At 48.9% G+C, this 11853-nt stretch overlaps 1 protein-coding gene across 6 annotated transcripts in view; it reads left to right on the top strand.

The window, feature by feature from the left end:
• The window catches only part of AGAP1 (ArfGAP with GTPase domain, ankyrin repeat and PH domain 1), a 544600-nt gene that overhangs the window by 172258 nt on the left and 360489 nt on the right, over positions 1-11853 (top strand). For all 6 annotated transcript variants that reach the window (XM_024752791.1, XM_024752792.1, XM_024752795.1 and 3 more), the window contains exon 2: positions 11064-11122. In XM_024752791.1, the coding sequence (XP_024608559.1) occupies positions 11064-11122 (59 nt within the window). The remainder of the gene's footprint in view (positions 1-11063; positions 11123-11853) is intronic.

An 11853-nucleotide genomic window follows, 5' to 3' on the forward strand; every position in this document is an offset into this window, starting at 1 on the left:
CAAATAAAGTGGTTGTTGCCCACCAGCAACATCTAAGCTGCAAAGTAATGATTACCTTTTGGGACGTCCCTGGCAGCCTAGTGGGTAAGACTGCGCGCTCCCAATGCAGGGGCCCCGGGTTCGATCCCTGGCCAGGGAGCTAGATGCCGCGTGCCGCAACTAAGACGCAGTGCGGCCAACATAAATATTAAATATTTTTTTAAAAATTACCTTTTAATTCATGTGTTGACTCAAACTTCAATAAGAAAACCAGCTGTAACCTATCTCAGAAAGATGACTGAATTTAACCTGCTGATTTTATTTTGTCTGGCAATTTCTGGCTCACACCTTTTCATAAAACGTCCTTATTTAAACATTTTCATTTTCGAAGACTGGGCAGTTTCCTTGTAGGTGTGGAAATGTTTTAAAGACTCCTTAAAGTCTGTTTACAATTTAAAATCTTTTCAAAATGTAGGATTCAAGGGGCTTCCCTAGTGGTGCAGTGGTTTAGAATCCGCCTGCCGATGCAGGGGACACGGGTTCGTGCCCCGGTCCGGGAAGATCCCACATGCCGCGGAGCGGCTGGGCCCGTGAGCCCTGGCCGCTGAGCCTGCGCGTCCAGAGCCTGTGCTCCGCAACGGGAGAGGCCACAACGGTGAGAGGCCCGCGTACCGCAAAAAGAAAAAAAAAAAAATAAATAAATAAATAAATAAAAATGTAGGATTCTGACTTTGGTCTGAGATGACAACATTTTGCCGCTGCTTAGATGTGCCAGGAGGCTGCGTGTCCTTGACCATGAGGTGGCATTTTAGTGGTGGGGCTCTGTATGTTCTGAGGGTCCTTGTCTCAGGACCTTAGTGTGGCAGCCAGTGTTATTGTCTCACAATTATTAATCACACCAGCCATCACTTAGAACTTCTTGTTAATCTTCCCACTTACAGAAGCTCTTACCCAGGGCTCAGCTGTAAGTCCTCATAAAGTCCAGGTTGAACATTTCCTATGTGGTATATATATTCTTTTTCATATTCTTTTCCATACGGTTTGTCACAGAATATTGAATAGAGTTTCCTGTGCTCTACAGTAGGACCTTGTTGTTTATCCATCCTACACATATGTATAATAGTATAATAGTTTGTGTCTGCTAATCCCAAACTCCCATCCCCCCGCCCATCAACCACAGTCTGTTCTCTATGTCTGTGAGTCTGTTTCTGTTTCATAGATATGTTCATTTGTGTCATATTTTAGATTCCACTTATAAATGATATCATATGGTATTTGTCTTTCTCTTTCTGACTTACTGGTACTTCGCTTAGTATGATAATCTCTAAGCCCATCCACATTGCTACAAATGGCATTATTTCATTCTTTTTGATGGCTGAGTAATATTCCATTGTGTGTGTGTGTGTGTGTGTGTGTGTGTGTGTGTGTGTGTGTGTATACACACACATACATATATACACACCACATCTTCTTTATCCATTCATCTGTTGATGGACATTTAGATTGTTTTCCTGTCTTGGCTATTGTAAATATTAGTGCTACTATGATCATAGGGGTGCGTGTATCTTTTTGAATTATAGTTTTGTCTGGGTATATGCCCAGGAATGGGACTGCTGGGTCATATGGTAATGCTGTTTTTAGTTTTCTGAGGAACCTCCGTACTGTTCTCTACAGTGGCTGCACCAATTCACATTCCACCGAGAGTGGTTCTTTTAGGGACTTTGGTGTTGATAGAAGGCCCCTAACTTCAGCTTGGAGACCGGCCTGTTGTCTGTGTGCGTGGAAATGCTTACATGTTGTCTGTTGGGTTCACCAGAGCGAGGACCATAGGATTATCCCGTTTGGGGATCCAAAGCCTGCTCTAGAAAGACATCTGCAGCAAAACCCACCGTCGCCCTGGGTTTATGACAGTGGAACAGAAATCAGATGGAATCAGGTTGTGCAGATTTTTGGACTGCTGTGTTGTTTATGAATAAAACACTCTGGAGCGGCCTCAGCTAATGAAATGCTTGTCCTTCTGAAGGAAATACGAAACACAGAGCTGTCAGGGCTGCACAGAAGGGTCCTTTAGAGGTGGCCCTGCTCCCCCTCTGCAGAGAGGCCTCAGTTTTCATACTTGAAGGAGGAAAGGAACGTTTTCTTCCTCTCCATTCTCAAATCCTCACACCCTCTACTCTCCTTATCCTTAGATACAAGTCTTTCAAGCCACTTTCCACACACCCAGCATAGCAGTGGTGTTCTCAGAGAGCTCTGGAGCAAGGTGCTTTATGCAGCATGTAGGAACGCCATCGGGGGAAACGCAGGGAAGGGAATCAGCCATCCTCTGAGAAGTTAGAAGCTCGCACGTCCCCTGGGCCTCATCTGGGCAGGCATCGTTTGCCTTGGGCGCTCCTTAGGCAGAAGAGAAAGGATCCCCTTAGAGGCTGGTCTCGTGGAGAAGGATTCCGAGTCACATCAGGGCTCAGGGGAAGGAAGATGCTTGGTATCACAAGCCCTTGGTCGTGTCTGCGGTGGTGGGGTTGGGGGCGTCTTGGTGGCCTGGCGTGCGTCACCCTGCCCTGGGAGCACGTTAGGAGTAGGGGTTGGATGCTCTCAGGGAACATGTGGGTGGGAGATTGGTTTCTGGGTCTTTGAGGTCACTGGAAAGCAACTTGAACTTCCAGGGAAGCCTGGAACGAATCTTATATCCCAAGGGTTTATGGTTTATTCCATTTCTTAGAGAGACTCAGGGATTTTCAAATAAGAAATTAAATCACCCCATGGAAAACTGTGCCAGTGAGCTTCTGTTAAACCCTCCAGTTGAGAGTCATCAGTGTATTAATGTATTAACCAGTTTGCAGCGTGGCTCCTCCCTGCTGCATTGAAATGGATTTCTTATTTTATTAGGGACATGCGTTTCCTGTCTCAGCATGGAAACGAGGCCCAACGGGAGCCCTGGTCTCCTCCAGTGCTTCTGTTCTCGGGGGCTGTGCTTCCTTTTCCCCATTGTTGTTTCCCTTTATATTTTGGGATTCTGAATGCTTTAAAAATAAATGCTATTTCACTTTTCTGTTGCTAAAAAGAATATTAAAAAAAACTTCTTGTGAAATTTAAGGTTTCAAACAAACATCTCAATCCTGGAGATAATATGTAATTTTTAAAAAGTCACCTGCGATTTCAGGGTCCTTTTTTTAACCCTTAAATATAATTTCGGGAGGTTTGTTTGGAACCTGTGTTCGTGGCCACTGGATCCGAACGGGATTGTGGCCGAAGGAGAGACCGTAACGGTCTAATCGTGGCCATGTGCTGTGCTTCTGCGTGAGAATTTGGAGGAAGAAATGAGCCCGTAGCTCTGCTGGGGAGTGAGCCCAGGAGCCAGAGGGGGGCTGGCTTAGTGTGCTTGAAGATGAGCGCCCTTGTCTAGCGAGGGGCGCTGGGAGCCGATCGCGAAAGACCCCGAGGAAGGACACAGCTGTGGAGACGGGGGGGCCTCAGCAGGAGCGACGCTGGCCCTTCCCTGGTCTTTAGCCAGGTTCTCCTGCTGCCAGGATGGGGGCCCAGGACGTGGGGCTTTATGGTCTCAGTTCAAGTCCATTGAGAGATCTCTTGGTTTACCATAGCCCCCTTGTTGCGTTCCTTTGATTCTTTTGTTTTTTGCTGAGAGACAGTGAATTCAGGATTCTTTTAGAGCCCTGCAGAATTTCTGCTATATATGAGTCATCATGCCACATGGATACATTTTTTTCCTCTTGCATTCTCACGTGCTATAGCGTGAACCACATGAAATTGCTACTCAGCCACTTCTGACCGACAAAATGACAATTCCAGGAGGATCAGTGTGATATAAATTGGCCTGGGATCGAAACTAACCGGCAGTACCTTTTAGCGGGTTTTACCTGCTTTAGAGTTAATGGCTTGCTTTGAATGCCGATAGCTCATAACTTGTGGCTCGATGGCTTGATGAGGCCTTTTCGGGCCCCGTGCTATTTCAGGCTCACCTGTGGTCCCAACACAGGCGGTGCACTCAGGTGGCCTGTGTCCACCCCAGAGGCTGCGGGACCCAGGCAATGGGGTACCAGCAGCTTTGCTCCTTGATCACACCCCCAAAGGCCGTAGGAGGGCTTCCACTGTGGGGATTGGGCCCTTTGCTAGCAGAGGGGTTACATCATCTCTTCGAGTGGAGGGGAAGGACTTCCACTCTACCGGTGAGGAAACGCAGTGTCAGAGAGACTCGGAAAGTCACCCAAGAAGGTGGAGGCCACCGTCAGCCCTTGGCTTCTGGCTCCCCGTGCCGAGTTCCCTGTGCTCCTCTGGGGTCCTGGACATTAGGACCGCTGGGGCCAGGTGGGAGAAGTAGGGCTCCCACAGTCCACGGTGTGAGTCCCTGACATTGGAATTTTACATTGGCCGCATCTGCTTAGCAAAGTTTGGAAAGCGGAGGGAGTAAAGAGAGGGAGTAAAATCCAGAGAGAGCTGGTTAGCAATGCAGACTCTGAAGTTCGGATAGGATGGGTCCCGGCTGACGTTCACCTGTTGCCAGATTTGTCAGGTGTCCCTGGTGAGTCTGGGGCAGGATTGGGTGAGGAGCGTACCGGGGGGAACACAGCAGGTGAAGAAGGAGGGATTCACTGGCCTGACCGTTCACAAGGGACCGCTCCTCTCCAGCAGCACCGGGCAGCCCAGAGCAGTGAGAGCCTGTCCTCACGCTGCTGTGGCATCAAGGGAGCCTGGGTCACGGCAGTGCTCAGAGGATGGTCATCAGTATCACAAGCTCAGTCGTAAATGTCGCTGAGACTCTCTCTTCTGTTTTCTCTCTGCACTTCATTCATCGGGGCCTGTGCAGGGTTGATCCTCGTTGCATAGACAGTGGTAAAGTCATGCATACTGAGGGCAGTTTTCCTTCTGAGGTGTTTGTTCATTTGTTTGTAATTCCTGAAATCATTTGTCTCCAGACCAAATTCATTGTGATGGAAAAATGGCATTGTTTTGCCTGTATCGCAAAAGAGATTTGATTTGATTTTGTAAAGGAGACGTATGCTTTTTATTCATTCTGATTTCTATGCTCCTGAAAAGTCTTTCACTCTCTTGTTCAGGGCAGGAATACAAGGAGAAGATAAAACACATCCCTTTTTATTAGGATTTTAGTCCCCCTACCAGATAGGCTGCTAAGATTGTCCTTTGTAGTCAATCATTTTCATCGAGGTGTACTCTTATGCCAGTAGATTGCTGTTTATTCTCACATGTTGCTCTTATTTTTTTTTTTTTTTGCGGTACGCGGGCCTCTCACTGCTGTGGCCTCTCCCGTTGCAGAGCGCAGGCTCAGCGGCCATGGCTCACGGGCCCAGCCGCTCTGCGGCATGTGGGATCTTCCCGGACCGGGGCATGAACCCACGTCCCCTGCATCGGCAGGCGGACTCCCAACCACTGCGCCACCAGGGAAGCCCCGTGTTGCTCATTTTTGACATGAAGTGCACAAGAAGGAAGTCCAACCACAGCTTTGATGCTTTTCTGAATGTCAGAGTGTAACTGCTGGGTCCAGGCTCAGCGGAAATGGACGTAATGAAGGGGTAATCTCCCTGGTAGATCTTAACGCGGGGTTCCTGGTTATTGCTGGAACCCAGAGGTTAATGTAGTCTGTAGCCATCTTCATGCCCTGCAATTAAATAAACTCCGAGGTATTGGAGGAAAATGCTGAAGGACAAGAAGTACTCATTTTTTTTTTTTTTTTTGGCTACTTTGCAAAATCCTATCAGTTTTAAGACTTGAATTTTTGGCTTTTGATACATCAAATCAAGAGAGTGGAAGAGTTGGTGCTGTAATAATACAAAATAATACAGTAGCACCAAGGGGAAAACGGGGGGCTTTCTAGGCAGTGTAAAATTCACTATGATTTTGTCTATTCGCTGGACCATTTCTTCACCTGTGTTCCTAGCATTTAGGAATTAGGTGATTTGTCTGTGATCCCCCATGGGCAGCAAGTTGCTAATTAAGCAGCTGGGAATCAGGTCCCTGCCCTCCCCCCACCACCCCATTTGTTCTCCCTTTGGTCTGAGGGGGTTGTTAAAAAAGGGAGCAATTAGGGCTTTGGAGTGAGAGCGCCTATTGTGTGTGTAGTAAAATGAGGGCCTTGCATTTCCTGGTTAAATGTGCGGTTCTGCATGTGGATAATTTTGAAAACAGGCCAGAGCTGAGGTCCCGCAGTGTTCTTAGCAAGCGGAGACTGAAGGGAGTTTGTAGTCAGGATGAATTTTGAGAAGGTCCAGGCAAGGGAAAGGAGACGGTTCTCCTGGGAGTGAAAATAAAAATAAACAGCCGAGTAGCTTTGTCATTGGATTTGTGTTTTGTTTGTTTCTGCAGCTCCTGCCCCGATGGTCTTAGGCCTGTTCTCCTATCTGTCGGTGTCAGGAGCTGTTTGCATTCTTTGGGTTCCGGGGTCTTGTTCCTGTCACTGAGAGCAGCCAGGGTGGGGCTGAAGGTGGTCCTGGAAAGGGAGGTTCCAGAAAGAAGGCCTCGCTGCATCTTTGCTTTTCTCCAGTGGCTCAGAGAAGCAGCTTTGCTGCTGGGGAGAGAGGCTGTTCTCTGAAATAAGCCCGTGTCCTTTGTAACTGTGTCTCCTTCAAAAGAACCGGGAAGGGACTTTGCGATTCTTTGGGATTCACTTACGATGCTTTCCTGAGCCCCGTCAAGGGTTGATCTGTGAGTGTCCTCTGGAAGAGGGTTCAGGCTGTTTCAGGGACAGCAGGGTGCACGCCAGTGTGTTGGGGTGTATGCGGTGCGGTGAGGAGCCCCTAGGCCGGCCAGGATCGGGGGCCGCTGCAGGGTCCAGGCTCCTTCCTCTGCCGTGTGGCTTTTATTTCCAGCTCCAGGTTGTCTGCGCCCCTCCGTGGAAGGCTGTCTGCTTGCCCTCACCCTGCAGGTCAGCAGGCCCAGCTGGGCCAACCCTGCTCCTCAGTAGGACGAAACCGGATTGATGTGGGTGCAGGGGTGCCCGTGGGCATGGGAAACAAACAGCAGCCAGTGGGGACGAGGAAGGAGGTCTACTTGGAGGAGGCGGAACTGGCCCAAAGAAGGGTTTCTCCTGGTGTTTGTATAATCCCTGCTTTCCTCCTGCATCACGCTTTCAGATTTCCTAAGAAAGCCCGAGTCACACCCTCCGCTTGGAGTAAGAGGGGGTCTCCGGGATGCTAAGGAGAGCTGACCACACCCTGGTGGTCCAGGTGCACGGTGTGTGGTTCCATTTGTCAAGACGGCCTCTGGGTGGAGGCTGGTTGGAATCTGCAGGAGCCCGGCCCTCTGCCCAGGCTGCCCGCCGCTCTCAGGGCTCCCCCGGGCCGGGCGGCACCAGGAGCTGGCTCTCCAGCAGCACTGAGTGTACACACGTTTATCACTCAGTGACCCGCGTGGTCAGCAGTGTTAGGACCAAGACAGGAATAAATACAGTGTGGTGTTGTAAATACATTCTGTCTCAGCCGTCTTCTGCGACCTGCGCTTTACTGGTCACTGCAGGGTGGGGTCCGGGCCCGGCACTTTATTTCATTGTGTGTCTGTGTGTATGTGCATGTATATTATATATATGCGTGTATTTGTACATATGCATATATATTTGTTTACATTTTTTGAGACCTTATTTTTTCAGAATAGTTTAGGTTTATAACAAAATCGAGAGGGAGGTACAGAGATTCCCCTTATGCCCGCCCCCCACGTGCACAGCCTGCTCCGTCATCACTCACCAGAATCGTAAAGACAAAGAAACTGCTGAGGACACCGTAAATGGATGACCCCGGTGGTTTGAATTTCATTTTTCTTGGGGCTCAGCACGAATTGTCCAAACCCCAGGCACCTTTGCCTTTGAAAGTGTAGGTCTGGCAGCTTCCTCTTTGCTCAGCATCCTGAGTGTGCATTGTGGGCTTCCCTGGTGGCGCAGTGGTTGAGCGTCCGCCTGCCGATGCAGGGGTCACGGGTTCGCGCCCTGGTCCGGGAAGATCCCACATGCTGCGGAGCAACTAAGCCCGTGCGGCACAATTAATGAGCCTGCGCTCTAGAGACGGCGAGCCACAACTACTGAGCCCGCGTGCCGCAACTACTGAAGCCTGTGCGCCTAGAGCCTGTGCTCCACAACAGGAGAAGCCACCGCAGCGAGAAGCCTGCGTGCCACAACTAGAGAAAGACTGTGCACAGCAACAAAGACCCAACGCAGCCAAAAATAAAAAAAATAAAATAAAATAAATAAATTTATTTTAAAAGTGTGCGTTGTGTGGATACTGTGCATTTTCATGTCTGAGCTTCGCTGGACTTTATCTTAATATAGGGCTAAGCCAGGAAGGAATTCTACTGGCATCCACATTTAACTGCTTAGAATTCCCTTTCTTAAGCCCTAAAATAATATGCCATGCGTGTGACCTGTGGGCACACCAGTGAGACAGCGGGGGGTTGGTGTCTTTTCCTTTAATTTTACGTTTTGGTCGTCAACTCAGAATAACTCGGCCGAGAATTTCTGCTTAAAATTCCTAACAGTTCCCCCCGAGTGCTACTTTATCCAACTGCCTTCAGATTTCTGTTCTGAAGAAGCTAATAGTTTGGGTTCTTCACTCCTGATAAAAGTTCCCTGTTACTTCAGGTTCCCTAATCTTGGTGTTCTTTGAGAATTTCTTTTCACTATTATGATTTAAATTGAAAAGATAAAATGTAACCTGAAGTGGAGCCATGTTAATGATTAACCAGCTTCTTTTCCTAAACCCTATTGGGTCATTACAGAGGACGCCCAGCATGCTGGCCCCCAGTGACGACAGCTAAAGGGGCTTCAATGTCCCCGACAGGCTAAAAGCAGCCAGTCAGCGCTTACTGGCTGTGTTTTATTCTAAATTCAAGTCCAGTAGCATTTCAAAAGCGCATGGGAATGTGTTTTCTTAAGATTATTCCACCCCAAGTGGGGGAATTGAGTGGAGCGCAGAATGGCCTCTTGTGAAATGAGACACATCTTGCGTGACTTTTGGTTCTAGCTGCTCTGAGAACACACGTGCACGTGCACACGCGTTGCCATACACGCACACACGCACAGGCTGCTGGGTGTGTGCCCCCGATGCACGCGTGTTTATCCTTTAAGGATTGCTGCACCGTGGGACTTGAATAGAGCGGCCGGCTGGTCTGGTCGCCGTGGTCCCCACCCTGCTCACCCCGTGATGAGCTCTTCCAGAGGGGCTGCAGTGTCATCCCTGTAACTCCCGCTTAGGGAGTCCAGCCCACAGAAAGGTCCCGATCCATAGAGGACTAGCGTGAAGGAGTATCTGGTGTGTACGTCTTCTGCTGCATCTTTGTTACGTTTCATTTAGCCTCTTGGGAGGCAGCATTCAGTCCTGCCCGGGCAATGATGGAGGCGGTGAACATTTTTAAAGTAAATCTTTAAAAACTGAAGGTGTGTTTTTCTGGTTAAGTCAAGCATTAATTTTCTTAATCTGGTCAGGTAGATCAGGCATTAATTTTATTAAGCTAGTTGCCACAAACAAATATATTCCATTCGAGGGAAGACATGTTTGCAAGTTAAAAGGCACTGCACACATTGTTGCAGTGTTTATATAATACGCGTCTTTCTTTAATGGAGCCCTGCTTAATTTATAATGAATATGTAATACTTGTGATAAACATCTTTGGTGGTATGTGCTTAAATATCGGCCGTGCATTAGTGAATGGAGCTCATTTTAATTCCCACTTTGCTCTCTTTGTTTTCCTATTAAGGTTATTAAAAACTATATTATTGAATTTTTTTTTTCATGCCAGATGGTAGAAAATGTGGAAGGTACCAAAAGGTGACAATGAAAAGAAAATCTCTTCATTACCTTGTCCCCAGGCCACCTGGTTCCCTAACCCTAGATCAGCAACTGTGAAGTTTTTTTATCCTTCCAGAAGTGTTCTCAGCATGGACAAGCTTGTGTGGGTATTTTACACACACACACACCCCCAACCCTATAGCTTTGGGATGGCTGCACTTTGGTACGTTGGGGTTTTAAACATGTTGTTGGCGACTTAGCCTTCATTACAGGGATGTATCCAAATGTACGTAACCAGCCTTGGGTTGTTACAAGCACAGCAACAGCGCTCTCTCTCTCTTTTTTAATAACTTTATTTATTTATTTATTGGCTGTATTGGGTCTTCATTGCTGTGCGCGGGCTTTCCCTAGTTGCAGCAAGTGGGGGCTACTCTTCGTTGCAGTGCGGTGGCTTCTCTTGTTGCGGAGCACGGGTTCTAGGTGCATGGGCTTCAGTAGTTGTAGCTCGCGGCTCTAGAGCACAGGCTCAGTAGTTGTGGTGCACGGGCTCAGTAGTTGTGGCTTGCAGGCTCTAGAGCACAGGCTCAGTAGTTGTGGCGCACGGGCTCAGTAGTTGTGGCTTGCAGGCTCTAGAGCGCAGGCTCGGTAGTTGTGATGCACAGGCTTAGTTGCTCTGCAGCATGTGGGATCTTCCCGGACCAGGGGTTGAACCCGTGTCCCCTGCATTGGCAGGTGGATTCTTAACCACTGCGCCACCGGGGAAGTCCTCCCCCTTGACTTTCTGACACATCCCAAGGTGTTCTCACTGGACCTTCAGTGTCTAATATGTTTCTGAGGATCAAAACTCCAGCTTGAAAGTCTTCTTCTAAACCATAGTGTCGTATTGTAAACACTTGGATTTTCCAACCATCACCTACCACAACTTTATTGGGGGGATTTCAGGCAAGTGAGTATTTTAGTGAAAACCCAAAAGGCCCAAAGTTCACTGGCTACAGGGTCATTTCCAGGAAAGCCAGGAGCTTCCTTTGTCCTCACACTTGCCCACATTCACGATAGGAAGGGTCTTAACACCCCTGGGCAGGGTGGGCCCTACAGGGCTGGGGCAGGACTTCGGAGTTGTTGGAGCGTGTGTTACATTTTAGGAGGCAGGACACGGATTGGAATCGGAACAGCCGTGTGAACCAGGCACATCTCAGCTTCTCTGGGTGGAAGTGATGCTAGGGGTGGGCTGGACCGTCTTCGGTGTCCTTCCCGTTTGAAAACTGGCACCTTGGGGGTATCTTGACCTTGCACTTCGGTAAGTCTCAGCATCTCACTTCCTTTTACCCTCCTGTCTTACAGATGCCTTTGTGAACAGCCAGGAATGGACGTTAAGTCGATCCGTCCCGGAGCTCAAAGTGGTGAGTGTTTGCTCTGGCCTTGGGCGTGGTCATTCCTTACCTGCAGGAGGGGGGCTTGGAGGGGGGCTCAGGAAGAGATGAGGTGTGACCTGTGAGTGCCCCAAGCCCGCATCCTGGTGGGCGTGAGGGTTCTCATTCCCTGGGGCCCAGAGGTGGGCCGTGTTCTGCTGCGTCCTGGGGAGGGCCCAGGTGAGGCTGAGGTTAGGGCTGGAGTCCCGAGGGCGCCCGTGACGGTCATGACAGACGGCCAGGCAGGTGGCCTTGTGTGCGGGGCTGGGTCCACCCACCACTGTCTCTCGTATCTGAGTGTGTGAGAGAGAGACTGTCCCACACACACACGCGCGCGCACACACACGCACACAGCTCATTAGTCCTTTGCAGGATGTCATGGACAGTCTCTAGTGAGGCATCAAGATGTAATTATAATTCATCACTGAGAAAATGTGACTGTATACTGTGTTACAAAGGAGTAGCATAAAATTTAAAGTTTTGTTTTTATTATGAACTTTAAGTACTCTTTCAGTGACACTATTTAAATTGACTTAAATAAAAAATGACTGGATCCGTTAACAGCCACATCTCTGAGCCTCTCCCCACTTCACCCGCCCCCCGCACTTGGGGATGGAAGAAAGGACAGCTAGAACTGTTACATAATCACATCGTTATGAAATGCGCGGCGTCTGGAGGACGTGTGTGTGTGTGTGTGTGTGTGTGTGTGTGTGTGTGTTACA

This window comes from Neophocaena asiaeorientalis, unplaced genomic scaffold (assembly GCF_003031525.2).
Source record: "Neophocaena asiaeorientalis asiaeorientalis breed wild unplaced genomic scaffold, Neophocaena_asiaeorientalis_V1.1 scaffold294, whole genome shotgun sequence".
Lineage (NCBI taxonomy): Eukaryota > Metazoa > Chordata > Mammalia > Artiodactyla > Phocoenidae > Neophocaena > Neophocaena asiaeorientalis.